The 20179-nt window shown below is 31.1% G+C and overlaps 2 protein-coding genes across 2 annotated transcripts; one reads left to right on the forward strand and one right to left on the reverse strand.

The window, feature by feature from the left end:
• Window positions 1-6747: 6747 nt before the first annotated feature.
• Window positions 6748-9304, forward strand: LOC148195589 (10 kDa chaperonin 1, chloroplastic-like). Its single transcript, XM_088094078.1, has 7 exons — window positions 6748-6946; window positions 7027-7085; window positions 7230-7280; window positions 8312-8377; window positions 8476-8523; window positions 8864-8893; window positions 9056-9304. The coding sequence occupies exons 1-7, from the start codon at window positions 6865-6867 to the stop codon at window positions 9122-9124; spliced, it is 405 nt and encodes a 134-aa protein (XP_087950204.1). The 5' UTR covers window positions 6748-6864; the 3' UTR covers window positions 9125-9304.
• Window positions 9305-12445: 3141 nt separating this feature from the next.
• LOC124821932 (TRIGALACTOSYLDIACYLGLYCEROL-like protein) lies at window positions 12446-18313 on the reverse strand. Its single transcript, XM_088094861.1, has 5 exons — window positions 17788-18313; window positions 14902-15151; window positions 14313-14673; window positions 13444-13736; window positions 12446-12896 (listed from the first exon to the last, which is right to left on the reverse strand). The coding sequence occupies exons 1-5, from the start codon at window positions 18060-18062 to the stop codon at window positions 12714-12716; spliced, it is 1362 nt and encodes a 453-aa protein (XP_087950987.1). The 5' UTR covers window positions 18063-18313; the 3' UTR covers window positions 12446-12713.
• Between the last annotated feature and the right edge of the window lie 1866 nt (window positions 18314-20179).

Raw genomic sequence — 20179 nt, forward strand, 5'->3', positions numbered from 1 at the left:
TAATATTAACTTATTGTCTTAAGATGTCGAAAGATGTCAGATTGAGAATAATATCAGACAATATCAGACACAATGTGATTGGATTTAATTTTGTTGATGTTATATCTTGAATTTTTTTTATACAGATAAATTAGTATTTACTTTTTAAATTTGTAATTGTTTCTATAATTGTTTCTATTAAATGGTTCAAATATGTTGAATTCATCAAGTTTATAGTGAATAAAAGGTGAATGTGAAGAAACAAAAATTAAAGATACAGTGAAACAAGATCTTCCATAAGGATTATGTAGAAAAACAAAGTAGTATTTACTGATTTTGATCGTTAGTTAAAAATTATATAGATCTAAGATTAAAATTTGTTTTAGTTATATTTGATGTTCCAAAACCCGTTTGTGAAACCCTAGTTGTGTTCTTTTTCTTTCTTTATGGATTGTCTAGGAATCTGTGATTGCTTGAAGAAACGGCAAACCTAGGTAGCTTATATCCCAAATGCAAAACAGTTAAGTTTTAGAAAAAGTTGAACTCTGAATCTGATCCATGAAAGTTGTATACCAAGATTTGCTTTCTCTTACTCTCACTCACAAAACTTGGTAGAAAATAAATCAATACCCATAAAAAGATAAGATCCAAACACCAACGTGTATTAGATTAACGAAGCAAAGTTTTATTAAACAATGTGTGTGTATAATATTTTATGGTAATCACAAAATAAAGCAGAGATTATAAATGAATTTCATAAGACTTTATGTTTACAAGAACTTGTTTTTATCTAAATTTCATAAATTTAATTTTAGCAAATGTTTGGCATAGTGAAAAGAAGACCTACATAATTCCATTAGTCATACAAATGATAAAACAATAATTATTTATGTTAAATAATCTAATAACACGTTGTGGGAATGTGTTAAAAAAAAAATTCCTACATCAAACGATACCTTTTATCCAAATACTTGTATGAGAAAGATAATAAAAGAAATAAAAACATCAAAATCTATCTATAATTATTAGATATTCATATGTCTAATAATATAAATTAAATTGAAATATAAAAAATAGAAGTGATGACACCATTCACACGATTTTGTAGGGTTAAATCATTGAAATTAAGCAATTTTTTGAAGGAAAAACAATGAAGAGTGAGTGCATACGTAGCATGTAAACGTAATACAAGGTTGACTTAGACATAAACGAGAATCCAATACTATCTTCTATGTCGTGTTTTGTTTATATTCCTAGCTTTGGTTGGGGTGCACAAGCAACTCAAAAGTTATCATACTTCATACCTTTTACACCTATTTTGGATCTATTGACTAGGTTTTGTGCTTTGATCACCTACCTCATTCACTTTGAAATTCTCTTTCTCAAATATTTTATTTATTTTTTATCTTTGTTATATACATATATATATGGACATGTGTTTGCAAATCATGCAAAACCTAAATAAATGAGCCTTTGTTAAAAGAATAATGTCATTAACTTGTAAATTTTGAAAAAGAAAATCGACTATTGGGCAAGAGGGGTGAAGAATAAAATTTGTATTACACAATTTTTTATGATTTTTAATATTTTAAAAAATATATATGTTTGATAATATTGTTAGTTTATTTTATTAATTTAATTAGGTTGCTTATTTAAATTAGTTTTATAAATTAATAATTTTTTTACAACGACAGCCATTAACTCTTCTCAACTGCTCGCCGCCACACTACCAAACTCATCATGGAACTGATCACCAAATTCTTTATGATTTTACAAGGATCTTCTTCATACAGTGCAAAAGCATATTTAACAAAAATATCATTTTAAAATTCTCAAACTATTGTGGAAAATACTATTTGGACTAATAAATAAATAAATGAGTGAGGTGTGATTAGACATGGATAATTTGGAACACAGTCAAAGATATGTCTCTTTTCTGTACGCTATTTCTCCCATTGTAAGACGACAACGCCTTCAACATTGTCTTAAGAAATAAACCTTGTTCCATCAATAGGGATGACGAATTACGATTTTTTTTTTCATTAATGACACAGAAAACGTTTTTAATTTCAGAAATGACATACTATGCGTTATATTCATAGACGGTTTTTATTACGTTCAAAATTTAGTTTCCTGTATTTCGAATTTTTAATGTCATTTGGTGTTTTTAATAAGAGCAGAACTTGAAATTTGTAAAATGAATTTTTAGTTTAGGTAATTGTTTTCACTTTTTATTTTAAAATCCTTTCCACTTCTTCTCTTGCTGTTATTTGTCTAACCTAGTAGTGGCCCCTTTCTTTTGTTTTTCTTTTTCTCTTCTCTTCTTTATTTTTGTTCTTCTTTTGCCACTCCACCACCCCAAGTTTCATAGGATCACATACCATCACAACACCCTTTGCACAACAAATTCTCTTTCAAAACAAAGAAGGAAAGCTAAGGTGTTTGTTTATGTTTTTGCTTAGTTATAGACTTTGAATTATGTTGGTTTGGTTTGTGCATTGATATGGAAAAACTGGTGTGGAGAAAAATAGTTGAGAACGAGCTTTAAAAATCATTGAGGCCTTCGACGATTTTCGAAAATAGTTGAAACCTTCAACTTTTAACGGGTTTTGAAAACCGTTGAAGGTCTTAAGGTCTTCACGGTTTTAAAAATCCATTGAACAAATTTGAAATAATTTTTATTTTTAAATTTGTATTAATTTATGGTGTTTATTTATTTATTTTGTTGTTGTTTTTTAAGATTATGTTCATCAAGATTATTTTGTTGTATTAATTTGTATTCATTTTATTTCAAATATTTATTTTAAATTTGTATTTAATATTTATTTTGTTGTTGTTGAAGATTATTGTGTTTTTGCAAATATGACTAGAACACGAGGTGTATCATCTTATCGAAGAGAAAATTCTTCTCAAAGGAAAAGGAGGGGAGGACCTATCGCATAAGTTTAAAGAAGATGAGAAGAAACTTTTATTCATGAGTAAGATAATAACATTATTGAATAGAAGCATCATGTTCAAGAGCAGAAGGATCGAAATGTTGGTGAAAAGGAAATTGGTGAATTTCCTGGAGGTCCACACGATGCAACCAAATCAGAAAAATCAAAGTTGAAAACTGACTGGAATAATCAATTATCTTACTTGATAATCAATTATTTTAGTAAGAAATTCATCTTTGTCTAAAATCTCTCTAGAATAATCGATTATTAGGTGAAATAACCGATTATTTAAGAAGAAATCCATTGGACAAGAAGTATAGCTCGTTGAGCGCCCTGTTTTTGGAATTTATGTTGTTTTTCTTGGTTTTAATTTCCTGTTTGATTGCTCTTTATAGTGATTAACAACTGGACGTAGAATCTATTGATTCGAACTAGGATAAAAATCATTTGTGTGATTTTTCTCTTCCCTACACTCTTTAAACTTTAAGCACATCAACTGTTCAATAAAAGTTTTATAAGAAAATTAAAGGAATCATTTTATTAACCGAACACGCTTTTCTGCTCTTAACAATAAAATTCGTTTTAACTCCGCTGCACAACCGATTGTTCAACCACGTTAATGACGTTAATTATTTAAACAGTCTTGTTAAAAGCAAGGTTTAATTACTTTCTTTGTTTCTAGTTTCGCTGCAGTGTGTCAAGTTGATCCTACTGTTTAAAAAAGTTTTAATTATGTCTACACATGATAAAATTTGTCTCAATCAAGCCCATTAGTTAAATATGCATAAATAACTTTAACTCTATGCATATTCTATGTGCCTATCACTTTTTTATGATTTGTGTATGCAATTAATGATTATACTTTTAATGAAATGATAAAAGATGGATGTCTTCGGCAAGACACGTCATCCATTCCAGGTGAAACCACACTATTCATTTTTTAAATTATAATTATTTTTCCAGTGTTAGTCTTTTTTATGCAAATTTATGATTTAATCAATTTTCATAATCATACCATTATTCATAATCATAAAATAATTAAGTTAAAACTATTCTCATTCCTAATTAACTAAAAAAACAAAACCATTAAAACAAAAATTAATGTATATTTCAAGTTTGTTTTATTATGAAATTGTATAGTCCAACGAGGATCTTTTGTTTTTTTCACCATATTACTATTTTTACACGAACAAAAATAATAAATACAATTACTTTTAAAATAATATGACCTTATTATTAATAATATTATTATTATATTATATTATTATTATTATTATTATCATTATTATTATTATTATTATTATTTATGTAACATCCCAGATTATATAGAAGCATATAATATAGTGAGTCCACATTTGTATAAAAGAGGACAGTTAGAGTAAACTGTAAATAAGGTAGTTAAGCTTACAGTCATCCCACAATGAGACATGATTTAAAACTTAAACGCAAATAGAGTATTTCAAAAGGATAGGAATCACAGGGAAATCCTCGACAACTAAATAGTAATTCAAAATACAAGAAATACTAAGAGAATCCTAAGGAGACTAAGCAGCAACATCGTCTTCCTCCAAAGCCTGCTCCAGAGGCACCTCATCCGCCTCTGCTCACATCCAAGTGGATGATAATTGCAAAAGAAAAACATACCCAAACAAACACAAACACACAAGCAAGGGTAAGCTAGATATAAAAATCATGTTATAGCAATCACAAACAATATGCAACCAAAGACAGATATAGTACACTACACCCACATGACTTGTTGCACTTAAACTTGACTCGTCCGGGACTTAGAATGATTGTCGAGCTATGATGGGTCATGCACTCGTGGTGGCCTCTACTGCTTTGCAAAGTCATTGCCAATGGGTTTCACCCTACCATACTCACGAGGTTAGTCCGTTATCACTCACCTTGGGCCATACTGGAAGCACCCAAGACTAGGACTTCCTGCTACTACTCACGACATGATTCAATCCCCTCTACTTGAGAATGATTGACCATTGTAGTTTCAGGATAACCCCCAAGACTGAGTTACCATGCAAATCATTCTAAACACTAAGGGCACCACCATGCATCCCCCCTTGAGGATCATGGAATTACGTCCAATACTGATACTTTTCACTTTAACACACCAACATGATAATGCACACATAAGCCCTTAAAGCAACTAGAACAATTAAGTAAAATAGCATACTGCAATAAATAGGAATATAGGCCGAATGGAAAACATCAACACATAATGAGTAAGACCGAACACCTTGTGAATGGTGGAGACCGAATGATATCTCACTTCTCAAATGACAGGACTAAACGGTCCATAAAAGGTAAGACTGAAGAAGTGGCCGAACACTATTTAGGACCGCCCACTAAGAGAGACCGAATGCTACTACGACCGAACGCTACTTGAGAGACCGAACGCTACCTAAGACCGAGCACTATCAAGACCGAACGCTACCTAAGACCGAACACTATGTACAAAACCTAACAAAAACAAAAACTAAATTAATATTAAAATATTTTATTATTTTAAATTTATAAAACTAATCATAAAATATACATAAAAAGTTAATATATATATATATATATATATATATATATATATTAATGATACAATCATATTTTAATAATAGTTATAAAAATTCTTTTAGAAAATGTAAAAAAAATAAAATACAATGATAACATTATAATTTTATATTTCATTTTCAATATATAATTGATACCTCCTTGCATAAAAAAAGTTCATAATAAACATTTGTTTTCCAATTTTATCTCTAATAAATATCTTTAAAAAATTAAAATAATTATCTTACTAATTTTATCTTTTTAAGTAATTTTTTTTAAATTTAATTTTTTTATTTGACTTTTTTTGAACTAAAATAATTATCTATAATAAAAATATTACCTACAAATTAAACAAAAATTATCTTTTATTATAAAATTATTTACATTTACTTTTTTAATTTTAATTTTATTATTTTTTATCATATAAAAAGTGAATACACATATGTGGATGTACCGCTTGTATGCCCAATTTTTTTGCTACACTAAAATTTTTATTAAGCTATAAAATAATTTTTAATCATTAACATAAAAAAATACTAACAAACTATAAAAGATGTTTTCTAAAAATAGTAAATATAATAATTGAATTTTATTTTTATTATGTAAATGGTTTTTTAATTATAAAAATTATATGAATTTAAAAAATTTATTATTTATAAATTAAAATTAAAATTAAAAATTATTTTTTTATTATAAACAGTCATTTAAATTTAAAAAATCATTATTAAAAAGTAAAAAATATAAATTCCCTTTATTAATAATATAGGTAAATAAATTTTATTTTTTTAATAAAAACTAATTAGTTTCTTTTAACTTTATTTCCTAGTAGAAATACATACGCGTATATGTGTTATTTTATTGTAGATAATTTATTTAATTTAAAAAATAACTAACTTTAAGTAAAAGTTGATTATAAAATAATTATTTTAATTTAAAAAATAACTAAATTTAAATTAACGATTATTTAAAGAATGTAATTAAAAATATAATTATTTTAGTTTAAAAAAACGATTATTTAAAAAATATCATAAAAAAAAGTTATACAAAAATAATTCTTTTATATATAGATATAAATATGTCTTATTTCAATCGATTTGTAATTTTTTTTATCCCTTTTCTCGGTCTTAATTCTTAATTTTCTGTTATACCTATCTCAAAATAAAACGCTAATTATTTTGTTCAAAATTAAAAAAATTATTCAGAATGTGAAATATTCTATGATAGAAGTTTCCTTCTAACAAGTTCTAGTACTTTCTCAAATTTCTACAGATTTTTGGGGCACTCATTTTGTCTTTTCCTTGGTCTTTAGCCACCGAACAGATAAACCTAAGAGGGTTTAACCTGGTTTCCTTACTCCATTCTTTGCTACAACGTTTCTTCTCTCTTATCCATGGCATCAACGTTTCTCACCCTGCCAACTCCTTTCCTACACAAAACCAGTGCCATTTCTTTCTCTAACAAGAGGCCCTCATGTATGCATCTTTCAATTTTGTTTTCCAAATTCAACCTCGTACTGAAATTCTTAACCTTTTCTTATATGGGTCGAATGCAGTTTCGCAGAGGAGCACTCTGAAGATCAATGCAATTGCCAAAAAATGGGAACCCACTAAGGTTCTTTCCTTTTTCTTTAAGAGGGTTTTCGGAATTGGTTTTATTTTTGTAGCCTACACCATCCCACTAATTCCCCCCTTTTCCCTTATTTTAAATTTCTGAAAGTTCAAATTTTTTCTTCTAAGTTATGATTTTGGGATGCAGGTTGTGCCTCAGGCTGACAGAGTTCTTATTCGTTTGGAAGAGCTATCAGAGGTATGCTATGCTCTTATCCATGAAACCAAATATTTTTACATGGGGTGTTGTTTATTCTTAATCTTTTAGTGTATCATATTCCAACTATACCTTATCTGAAATGTTGGACAAGTTTGCGGGTTCTCTATTTGGGTAACTTGCAGTTTGATGTGATTTTGAGAAATCTATTTAGATTTTGCTATGAAATAAAAATTTTGGTCACTGTATTTCAATAGCAACTACAATCACAACAACTACCTCCAAGTTGGTGCCACTTGTGTACAAGTGAAACAAATGCATTAAAAATTATTCTGAGGTTTCTTCAGGCAATGTCCTGAGCTTGGTTTTGTATTGTGTTGGTAAAAACAAAAACGCCCATGTCACCCTATAGTGAGACCCAATGATGCTGTCCAGGGTAGGTAATTGCTATTTAAATGAACCATTATAAGTTGCAGTCTTAATCCAAATGCATAATATTAAGGAATTATGTAAGTAGAAGGTATAGAATGTGTTCTAAAGCCTATTAAAGATATGTAAATGTAGTGGTATGATGCAGTGCATGTTGTTGAGAAGTATTAGTTCTGATCTCGAACTTTATAGTTCAGGAGCTTTTTCTAAGTGTTCTTGAATGTGTTAATTTTTGAGGTATTTAAGGTTCTGTTGTATTAGTCACGCACGCAGACATAGCATTAGCATGGCAATCTGTTTGTTACAATTGATTGAATTTTTTGTTGGTCTCTATTTGTTGACAGTGTTTCTTCCACCATCTGTTGAATTTCTAGTTATCTATTGACTTCATATCATTGTTTTATCATTGTTTTTACCCAATTGGTAGAATGACAGAGAAAGTGATGGTCAAATAACACCTGATGTAGTATTATAACTAGTTGGTGGCTTCATCTGTTGCATTATGAACTAATTTGATGTAATTTAGGATACCGGTTTGCAAAAGTTTGTTATATGCTTAGATTAGAATAACTTATTCTGCAGCTGACACAGTACTTTTTTTCCATGATGCATAGCTGATTTCTGAATATGTGTTTTTCGTGTAGAAAACAGCTGGGGGAGTTTTGCTGCCCAAGTCAGCCGTGAAATTTGAGCGATATCTCGTGGGAGAAGTAAGCAGACATAGATACATTTAGTACTTTGGTTCTGCAAATGTTTTCATGGGTAATTTGATATAATATGTGGTAATTTTCTTTCATATTTATTTCAGATCCTAAATGTTGGTGCTGAGGCTGGAGAACTAAAGGCTGGAACAAAGGTACAAGTTTAATTACTGCAAAGGAGGTGAAATAGAAATTGGCAAAAGACAAAACAATAATAAAAAATAGAGTAAAGTATTCAGTTTTCTCAAATTACATTGAGCCTCCATTTTCTTTAAAATTCTGCACAAACCTTTTCTCTGTTCTAAAATCATTACATTGCCATCTCAGTTTACATTACACATACATCCCCTGATAAGAGAAGTCCTTGTTGAAAAAAGTACTAACTTTAGGGTATCATTGTAATTTAAATTCTCATTATAAATATCATCTCATACAGCATTGAAAATCAACTCCAACTTTTTGTTATAAATGTTAACTCTGATTTGTCTTTTGCAGGTACTATTCACTGACATGAGTGCTTATGAGGTAAGGGGGACTTCAAATTTTTTGCTTTAAAGTATACTTAGTGTTTATCTATCTAATGATATTCTAAGTTGTAATTACAACTTAGCTCATTACAATTGACAGCATTAGTTATTTTAATGCCATTATTACTAATTAAATGCTTTTGTCATCATAATTTATCAGGTGGATTTGGGGACTGATGCAAAGCACTGCTTCTGCAAAGCAAGTGACTTGTTGGCTGTGGTTGAGTAGGGTTTGGCCACTGCATGAAACACTATTTTTTGATAATATCTTTGACAAATGTATTTTCATTTGAATAAACCCTTTCTCTTAATTGGTCTTAAAATGTTATATTCCTTTTCTGTTATAATAACCTGTTGCTTTCCTTATGTAGTTTCTGAATCAAAACTCTAATCATACATTTCTGTTCTACCCTTGTTAAAGTTACATTATCTGTTTATGATTTGTAGGCTAAAACATGCTCATGTTCTCTATTTTTTTTTCTTTTACTAAATTTCATTCTTGGTCTTTTTCTTTTTAAAAGTTTCAGTTTAGTCCTATATCTCAAATTTGTATCATCACTGTCCTTTGAAAACACTTGCATAGAAACTACATAACATGATTCATGTTTGAATAAGTCTTGAATATCATGAAATTAACATGAAGATAGTTTCACAAGTAACAAAACCAAAATTCATGCCTTTTTACCTTGTTTTGTCTTTATGGATTACATTAGTTTTGTAGTTTATAGGTAAGTGAATCTATCTGTTGATCATATTCTGGCCTATTTTTTCACTGGATGCAACAAATGTAAAACTAATTTTTGTAATCATTCTTGATATCATTGTATTCAAAATATTTGGGATTATATAATCTAAAACATTAAATATCAATATTTTGTATTTCAGAATGTGAATATGAAATACAAAATTTATATTCTGGAATGTGTAATTTAGAATACAGAATAAAAAATTCAGTGTTAAGCTTGAGGTTGATGTATGTATGATTTCAAATAGATTAAAGGGTTTTTAGGAATTTATTAAGAATGGTTTGAAGTAGAGAGAAGGGATTTTTGGCTTTGTTAGAGTTGCTTTTCCAAATGTAGAGTAGAGAGAGAGAGAGAGATAAAAAAAACTGAAATGTTAAGCATGAAGAGACTAGGTTAAAGTGATATTTGGTTGTCAGCTATTGCTTCCTGCACCCTCATAATTATTAACCGCGCCCCTACAATGTTAGGAAAAACCTTAAACTTCTTTTATCACTTATCACGGTACCACACCAATTTGAAATGTAATTATTTCTTTTATATTCTAAATTCTTATATTTTTTAATACAAATTTATTATTTTGGATTATACCTTCTGATTTTTTTTATTTGGATTATACATTCTAAAATATAAATTTTATATTTTGAATATACATTTTATAATATAAAATTAATATTTCAAATTATATAAATTATTTTATTTTATTTAATATTTTAGAGTAAAAAAAATTTAAAATCATAAATCAAAAGGTAAATTTAAATTTGATTATATGGGATGTGTGGCAATATGTTTAAAGACAACTTGAAGTCTTCCAAGGTGCCTTGAGTGTGAGGGAAAAAACTATAGCATGCTTATTTTTAAATAATTTGAGTTTTTACTTTATTCTTATTTTAAATAACTCTTATGATTAAATTTCTATCTTATTTAGATAAAATATGAATATAGAAAAATAAATTAAGTAGTTTTAAAGATGTGTTATTATTAGAAAAAAATATGAAATATGTGTGTGTGTGTGTGTTAGGAAAAGATGAAGAGACGTAGGATATGAGAAGAAAAATTGGAACGAAAGATATTTACGAAATTTCAATTTTTTAAAATATTTCTAATTCTAATTTTATTGTGTCAGTCTAATTAATAAGATAAGAAAAAGTGAGATTAAGTTCTTTTATATTAATTTTAATGAAATTATGTGTGTTTTTATTAATTTTGTATTTATTTTAAATATAATTTTTATTTTGTTATACATTTAATTTATATTTAATTATGCACCGATTTTTTTTTACTAGATTTTGTAATTCACTAGTTTATTGGTGCTTTTTATTTAATTTAGGTTTAATGTCTCGGTAGGTCCTTATTTTCGGCGTCTCAATTGGGTCCTTTTTTGTGTAAAATTATAACAATTAGGGGTCTGCCGTCAAATTGAACAAACGGCCGTTAAGTTTGGGTTTGGTGGCATGATGACTGTATTGATTAATCACACGTGACATTAAAAAAACGAGTATGAATTGATTTTTTTATTAAAAAATGGATTGCACAGATGTTAAATCATGTAACTTAAGGACAAACTGGGAAAAAAAATTATGTGCAGCTGCAACTAAGAAATCAAAATCAGATTGGGGAAAAAAATTGGACTCCAAATTAGGGTTCGTGGGAGAGAAAAAGAAACCCCAATAATTTCCCAATTCAAGCCCTTCAAAGAAATTTCCAAATCCAATTTCATAACCTAACCCCAAAATTGCAATAGTTGAATTCCAAATCATTTTACAATCTGCAGAAAGGGAATCAAAAACTACCACCCCCAATTCGCGAGGCACACACGAAAACAGAGAACTCAAAAACCCCAAATGAAAACCCTTGCCACGAAACGCAGAATAGGGTTGCTTCTTCCCAATTAACCTAACCTGCTCCAAAAGTCCGGACTCAATGTGGACATTTTTCAGCATGTGAGCAATCAAGTTAAAAGATGTCTCCTGTCTCTCCAAGAACTCCACAGACTCTTCCTCGAAGGAAATAACTTGCTGGGTAGACGAGATTGGTCCAAGATTACCATCATTTAAACCCAAATTCAAAGCCAATAGATCAGCATTGGACCAATCTGTTGGCATCGGACGACGAAATTGGGATATAGTTCTGCGACACACCGGCCAAGAAAGCCCTAGCAATGCTGGAGCGAGGTTCGCCGATCGCGGAAATGATTACTTCGCCAGCGAAGGCAGTGAGCTCCTCGGCAAAATCCAGCGACACTTGCGCGGCCTTGGAGACGTAGCCGGTGAAATCGACGAAAAAAGAGGTCACGGAATCGACGTTGAAAGGGTGCGGCCAGAAGGACTAAGTGAAGGAATTTAATTTTTTAATTCAAAAATTAAAAAAATATAATTGACACACGTTTTTAATGCCACGTAAATTAAAACTACACTGTCAGCATGCCACGTAATACTTTCCTTAACGGCGTTTGTTCAATTTGACGGGAGACCCCTAATTGCTTCAATTTTACAAAAATAAAGATCCAATTGAGACGCCAAAAATAAGGACCTGTCGAGACATTAAACCTTTAATTTATATGTAAGCTATCATTTTTATTAAACCTTTATTTCATACGTTTTTTCATCTGCTTCAATTATGTAAGCATACATTGTGTAATTCAATAACTTTATCATTTGTACCAATTTAAACTTACATGTTTTATTTGTCTTTAGAATGTTTCATTCTTAAGATTGAAAAATATCAGTTTAAACCAGTTCTTACTGGTTTTATATTGTTTCTTTCAATCATTTTGTCAGTTTCACCAGCTTCAAAAAGATCTCAACTTATAGAGCTTTTAAGACAAATTCATTTAAACTCCAGCATTTTGATTCTCTTTAGAATTTGAATGTGAAATGTACTAGGCTTATGCAGAAAATGTTACACAACTAAACCCTTTTGGCATTACAAAATCAATGGTGCTGAGTTTCAACAGATCATATGATGCATGCAACATGTAATGTAATCGAAATGCAACTTTTAGAGCAACCATGTTGGGGTTCTTGGATTGAAAGGTGTATCTTTGAAGAATGCATGAATGGAAGCTTCAATCTTCTAAAACTCATACATTCGCAACTCAACCATTCCCTCTTTCCTTTTTGGAGAATACCAAGCAACAACCTTTCCAGACTCAAATGACTTCAAGGAGTAACTCAGGCTGCAAATGAAATCCTCTATCGCCAAACCATTTTCCAGTGCAATTCGGGAATCTGCTCGGAAAACAACTGGCCCTGCAACCTACAAGTGGACAGATAAACAACTTTATTTTATTTTCCTACATATATCTTTATCACAGTTATAAGGTTATCAGGTACAGTATGCTGCTGATCTGGAATATAATAGTTGCTGAACCTACTCAGTCCAAAATACTGAAATACTCAGATCCTGATATACTCAGACCAAACGTAAGCATAGGAACTCAACGTCTTCATTTTTAAAACCGGATACTAAACAGAAATTCACCTCTTAACATGAGGACAAAGTAAGCATTTAAGCCAAAAATAAGCTATATCATGAGCTAAAATTAGGTGATGCACAAGTTAAAAGTAAAAATTTAAGCAAATTATATAAAAGAGCCTTTTTAATTAGTTTATGTATACATTAATTTTAGATTATAAAAAAGTGAATTCAACTTTTTCTTCCTTTTATCTCTTTAAGGAGAACTTTATTCAGACATTAAACAAACATGCATTGCAGTTAAAACTTGTTCTTGATACAAAGACATCCAACCTAACAACATACACAGGAAGATAGTTTGCTTTTATCAGCAGAGAAAAAAATTCACCTGTTGTTGAAAGATTAAATTTAGCCTGGGCAAAGCTGGTAGTTGTTCACCAACATCAGCCCTGGAACCATTCAGAATCTTCTTTGCAGATGCTGAAGCTGAAGAAATATCCAGACGAGCATCTACTCTGGTCAAGTCCCCATATTTTTTTGTGAATTTTCCACGCTGAAAGGAGTAACCAACTGAGCCAAACACATCACCAAAAAATTGAAATCTCTTGCTTGTTGACACCCCTAAATCTTCTGTTGAATTAGTGCTAGAAAAGCTCCTTCCATTCAAAGTAAAGGTGCCACCTACAATGTTTATGAACCGATAGCAAAACAATTCATGCATAATAAAATTGCCAAAACTTGTCTACACAGCTAACATCCTCATCCACAAAATGGCAAAATATGTTCAAAGGGAAAACAATTGATCGAGAGAAATTTATGTCATCCAACATGGAATTCATTGATTGCATTCATATCCATATACGAAAACTGTTTATTCAAACAGAATCTGCAACTTAAGCAAGCAAAGCTCTCGTTATTAACATATTTGAATTTTGTTTGTACAATAAATTTGTTAGAAAATACCTCAGAAATCTTGACAACATTTAGAGGATCTTAAAATGATCTCTGAGGAGTAACTTTTGCATTCCATTATATTTTTCAATGCTTTGCATTTTGCAGCACATCAAAACACACTTGTAATATAAATTCACTGTAGTGCCAGTATTCCTTTCTTCTCTTCTACACAAGCTATTTAATTTCATCAAAATGATAAAGAAGTTGAATGCTTGAGCAATTATGAAGAAATGTGTAAAAACACAACACAACATAAAACATACTTTAATACTTATTCTCATCTCAAACAGTCTAGAAAATTACCAATCACTCCAAACACAGCTGAGTGAGGTTCGTTAAGACGCACATCATATGGAACCACATCTTCATTCCCTTGTTCCACGGTGCCTTTATCTCTCCAGAAGTATTTAATCTTCTCATAACTCACGGCACTCTTCAGAGATAACCCTGGTAGCAGAGATAATGGCGGCTTACCATCTGTTGCATTCACTTGCTGGGGATTACCACCATTTTTATGTAACCCAACACGCCAACGGATTCCAGATTCAGACAAAAGGGATGACAAATCAACAGATAAAGACTCAGGGACATCCCAATATTTTCCTTTGTGGTCAAGAAACAATTGAGGCCATGCTGCTTCTAATGTAAGATCATGATCAGGAAGCTGCAAGAGATCTTGTGTTTCAGATATTTCATTATAGACAAAAGAAAAACATGGCACGATAACAGAGCAACATTGAAATGAGGAATATGCTTATATAAATGTGAATGAATGAGGTCCATTAAAATGTTCAGTTTGACTGAATGTAATCTCAAACTTGATTCAAACAGGAAAATCTTTTCACAGAAGAAAATAAAAATAAAAAATTATAACAAGTGGTTAAATCCATGCCTTATGATAAACCATCACTTTGCTGCGCAATTTTGCTTTCTCACCATGGCCCTCTAAACCAAACAATACGGATGTTGAAGGAGAAAAAGCATACTGAAATGTTAACCCAAGCGAAAAAAGTGCCTTGTCAACGAAATGCTTTGCAACATCCTTGACCGTGGAGAGATCAAAATCTTCAGCCTTAGAAATCTCATTTTTAACACCAACAATCAGCTTCCTGGGACGAAACTGTCCGGTCATTGTAAGCCACCTGTATTGATCATAATTGAGTTATATAAGAATATTGAAAAGTTGAAATTTTAAACGTTACATATAAATATATAATCAGTTCATAATGTATACAAACTGTCTGCAGATAGTTTTGGCTGTCCTTTTTGCCTCTGATAATATTCTACTAACAAAGAACTATAGCTAAGGTGCTGTATAGGGTGAAACTCTAGAACATTTTGAAAACTCAATAAAGAGTGAACATATATGCTTAGTTACTGTTTTATGTTACTCACATTTATCAGAAAATTATAATGAAAAGAAACACAAAATAAGTAGGTACTAAAATCAACCGTTTACACTCAGTGGCTCTAAAATCATGCAATCCAAGTAAGTACAATGAAATTACCTTTATGTTTTATATTATGCATATGCTGGTTCTATGCTACACCTTTACCACTCGAAAATGACAAGCAACCACTCTCAATACATCTTCAACAAATTGGGGATTGAATATTTGAATGAAAGATGATTAAACAAGACATCCCCCTAGCCACTTTCTTCAAGATATATACATAATACAAATAGCATTTTCTGTTTCTTCTTTTGACTGAAAAGAGATGTTTGGCCTCTTACTCATTTTGTCCTATTCAACAAAAACTAACCTGCACTTCAAAACGAACAAGCAGAAACAAATAGCTCTCTCCAGTTCCTGGAAATAACTGAAAAGTATATCCTAGTAAAGGAAAAATTACCCTTTCAAAATGCTTGAAACCCCCTTTGTCCCAGTATTCAACGCAAAGCACAATTAGCCCAAAAAATGCACTTGACTAAAGGCTGAGCTTGGCTTCTTATCATAACACACACACAAACATACACTTGTTTTTAAGGAGAATATAATGGGCTTTCTTTCACCTGTGCCAAAAAACCCTTGAAAAACAAAAATGGTCCCATAAGATTTCAATTGCTAACCAAATTGCATGAGTCACAATCACTAAATAGAAAAGGAAAAAAAATGAGAAATTGGATACGGAAAAAAGAAACAAGAACATAAATGACTATTGGAGGTTCACATGACCCAAAATTTAATGCAGGCACCTCTAATCAGAATTCATCTTAAATTCAATTGACATTAAGCTTGGCCCAACTTATATATAAGTTCCAACTCAAGAATTAAGGTAGGCAATTTGAGACTTCCTAACAACTTGCATCTCAAGAATTAAGGAAGGCGATGTGAGACTTCCCAACAATCCTCTCCACAAATGTCTGCCAAAACAAGTAAACCTATTTTTTTGAATAGACGATTTACCAAGATAAGATATAAGTTCAGATATCATATCAAATTCAATTCAAAATCAATTGACATTAAGTGAAATGACCAACTCATACATAAGCCAAACCCACCATATGAGACATACGATGTGGGATTTCCCAATCCATCCGCCCCCACATTCAACCAAATCAAATACATGCTAACAATGGAGAAAATAACAAAAAGATTTTTCATGTGTTTTTTCTTCTTTTCTAGAAGAAATTAACAATTATTTTAATATTTTGAGCAATGATCAATGGACATTTCTTCGTTGTATATACCTATCATATCTATACATCTATACTTTCCCTCCCATCTCCACATAGCCAAGGTTTTAAACAACTGTCCACATAAAAAATTTCAAGCATGCATCAAGGTTAGTGGAGTGTCATTGACGATAATTGTGGTTACACCAGCCGCTTTTATTCATAGTTTTCCAAAATATCAAGCCACAATTCACAACCTTGCACATAGGTGACCATGCATTAATTTCTAGAATTTTCAAACATTTCTTCTTCTAATAATAATGTTAGAAAAACACTCCTTCCTTTAGAAGGACACAATAAAAACATCCAATATTACAAAGAATCTTTTCCTTCAAACAAAAACTGTTCAAAAAAATTCAGTTGCTCCAGGATTATTCCAGCTTAAATACTCCGAGACAGAGCTTTGTAACTAACTAAAGTCCTAACAAACTCAACCAGGGTTACCTCTAATGCAGGATACCACCGGGTACCTGTCTTTGGCATCATAAAAAGAATGTCTTCTAGTCTAAAAAAAACTATTCCTAATAACAAAAGAAAAAAGCATTAGTATCATACTCTCTATCACACTCAACCATTAAAATTTACTAAAAGCTACAAAATCGCATTATACGAAAAGTGATAATTGCTAAAAATTGTATTCCAAAAAGGATTTATCCATAAAAAATTTTCCATAAACCCTTCTAGTAAAGAAAAAATAAGAAAAATATGAAATAAAGTTTCATGCGCTAAATCTAGCACAAGTTAAAAATAAACATTTGGAGAAGTTAAATAAAACAAATTCTACAAACCTATTTATACATAAGCTAATTCTAATTTTTCTGTATTAAAACTTTTAACGCGAAAAAATCATCCAAACATTTCCTTTCAAACAATAGTAAGAAAAAAAGAAAGTTAAAAGGGTGGGTTGCTATCATTTTCCTAATAATTGAAAAAAAAAATCTCTGCACTTGAAAACAAAATAAATATCAAAATTCCCAATTCTCAAAAGCTGGAGACCCCATTTGCCATAAACATCAACCAAATCACAAGAACTGTCAAAATAACAAAAGAGAACAAAAGGGTAGCGAAAGCAAGTATTTTGAGAGTGAAAAAGTTAGGTACCAGCGAGAAGAGGAGAGTTTGAGGAGAAGGGCTTGGAGACCGAAGGAGCCCAAATCCTTGGGGGAAGTGGGAGAGAGCAAGGGAGCGACAATGGGAAAAGGGAGCTCGTCTCGGAGGAAGGAGAATTGCTGGGGGCGGAGCACTTTGCTGGCGACGGAGGCTTCTACCGGAAAAGGTTCTCCGGGAACGGACTTGGCCCAGCCGTCGTGGCACTGCGGCGAGGCCACGTTGAGGTCCCAGAACGCCGAATCAATGCCCGTCTTAAGCCTCGCCATTGACGATTGTGAGTGAGTGCTTAGGTTCTTCTGTTGCGTGGTTTTGTGTTGGGTTTCAGAGGTTTAACCTCACTACTACTTATCCACTTGTTTTTTCATCTTTTCCATTTTCAAATGAAGTTCAAATTGTAAAAGTCCTTTATTTTCTTTTCTTTTTTTTACTTTTAAGTTTTATTCGTCAAAGTAATGTAGGAGTTTTTTTTATAATTTCTGGATATTTAAAGACTAAATCTGATTTTATTTTAAATTTTTTTAGTAAGTCACTTGATATATAATAATATCTATATTTATAATAAATGAAAGTAGTGATATATTTATGACTATAGTACGACTATTTTAATAAGTAAACATTTTAGAGGGTTCACTAATTTTTAACTAGTCTCTTTCACATAGATTTTGATAGTATTTTCAATCTAAAATTTAAAATAATAAATTTATACTTTCTTAGATATTTTTTTATTTAATGTGAAAATTAGAATAAATTTTCAATAATATTATTATATATAAAAAATGTGTTACAATATATGTGAAATAAGAAAACAATATACAATGTATGGAATCATAAATTTTATTATAATTTTTTTTTAAAATTATAGCGACAGTCATTTTTATTTATTAATAAAAAAAATTATAACATTATGTTCATTAAACTCAAATATTAATAATTAAACTAAAATTTCAATAACTAAGTTGAATTATGATTTTAAGTTTAGTCAAAATTATTATTTTTATTGTAAATTTTAATTTATTAAAAACATCTTTCTTTTATGTTTTAGGATTTTACTAATGTATCGTATGTCCGTTTGATCAGCTTTTACCTATACAGTCGTATGGAGTATTACGGTTGGGGAACGTCAAAACATTCTAACTCTACTACTTTAGTAACCGATTGATGAGTTGAATAGTCGACTAGTCATCTAAATGCTTAATGATCTCTAATAATCAAACTTATAGATAAAGTGTGTTTAGTAGTTATTAGACCATAATTAAACTTAAGCTAATTATAAGTTTATCTCCAAATCTATAAATATGAGTCTCAATTAAAGAGATAGATGATGACATTTACTGTGAATTTAAGATTTTACTATTATGTTAATCGAACAATCATATCACTCACTTGAGCCTCAGAGTACCTTTGGCAAGTACCCCCGCACGGCTTGGGGAATGAGCATTAAGGACTTAAGAGAATTTTGTAACCAGGACTGTGAAAAATGGCGTTAAGAGGTCTAGAGAAAAATGTGACGTGGAGTGTCTTGATTGTGATCCTAGACCCCACACCCGAAACATTTTGGCTTCCACCGTGGGGCCTGATGATCTTGAAGAAAACTCAATGGTGACCACAAAACACATTAATACAGAAGACTCGACCAAGATGATCAAAGCGTTGCAACAATGGATGTTGAAGATGCAACAACAGTATTGTGCTATACCTAGCAACCGACCGATTGATAGACAAACTAATCAAGAAAGGTAAATATCATCAAAAGACCAATTAATACGTTTAATGGCCACATTAAGGACGAATATACGGTATTTATGAGTGATTGGCAAGTTATATTGCCCAAAAATATACTGCTCTAATGGTTAATCAATAGACTTGGCTGTCACAAGTCCTATAAATATACAATTGGTATCCAGGTACATATATCTTTTTCTATTCCAAACAAATATAGACCTCTTTATGAAACATGTCTCACTTGAGCGTCGGAGTGTCTTCTGCAGGTCAACAACCCATTGGAGTGGATCGTGTTCTCGGAGAGGATTGAAGATCAAAAGAGAGCAGAGCAAGAAAAGACGACCGACCCTCAGACCAATCCAACCGAAACAAGTATGAAGGAGAACTGACGGCCTTGAGGGTCGAGGACGTAGCTAAGGCCGAGAACGTGACCACTTGGTTGAAGCATATCGCTCAACATTTTGTTCCAACAAGGGTGGAACAGCCTGCGGGAACCAAGCTCAAGGATAACACCCTGAAAACTGTGCAGGAGGATAACACAGGGGCAAGTAAGGAACGTCATTCTACACAAACGGAGCATTCGATAGGGATGTTGCTCTCCACATTGCATCAAATACAGTGAGAGAACTAAACATGTAGAAATTGATTGTCATTTTGTTCG

This window comes from Vigna umbellata, chromosome 7 (genome assembly GCF_029865625.1).
Source record: "Vigna umbellata cultivar VRB3 chromosome 7, Vumbellata_1.0, whole genome shotgun sequence".
In the NCBI taxonomy this organism is placed as follows: Eukaryota; Viridiplantae; Streptophyta; class Magnoliopsida; order Fabales; family Fabaceae; genus Vigna; species Vigna umbellata.

Bases quoted from the DNA above. Each gene is read 5' to 3' on its own strand.
- LOC148195589 (XM_088094078.1), top strand. From the start codon at position 6,865: ATGGCATCAACGTTTCTCACCCTGCCAACTCCTTTCCTACACAAAACC. The intron at 6,947-7,026 runs GTATGCATCTTT...GGTCGAATGCAG, and splicing joins CTCTAACAAGAGGCCCTCAT to TTTCGCAGAGGAGCACTCTG. The intron at 8,378-8,475 runs GTAAGCAGACAT...TATTTATTTCAG, and splicing joins AGCGATATCTCGTGGGAGAA to ATCCTAAATGTTGGTGCTGA.
- LOC124821932 (XM_088094861.1), bottom strand. From the start codon at position 18,062: ATGGCGAGGCTTAAGACGGGCATTGATTCGGCGTTCTGGGACCTCAAC. The intron at 13,737-14,312 runs GTAATTTTCTAG...TAAACATTGTAG, and splicing joins AGCTGTGTTTGGAGTGATTG to GTGGCACCTTTACTTTGAAT. The intron at 12,897-13,443 runs GTGAATTTTTTT...GTCCACTTGTAG, and splicing joins ATTTAATCTTTCAACAACAG to GTTGCAGGGCCAGTTGTTTT.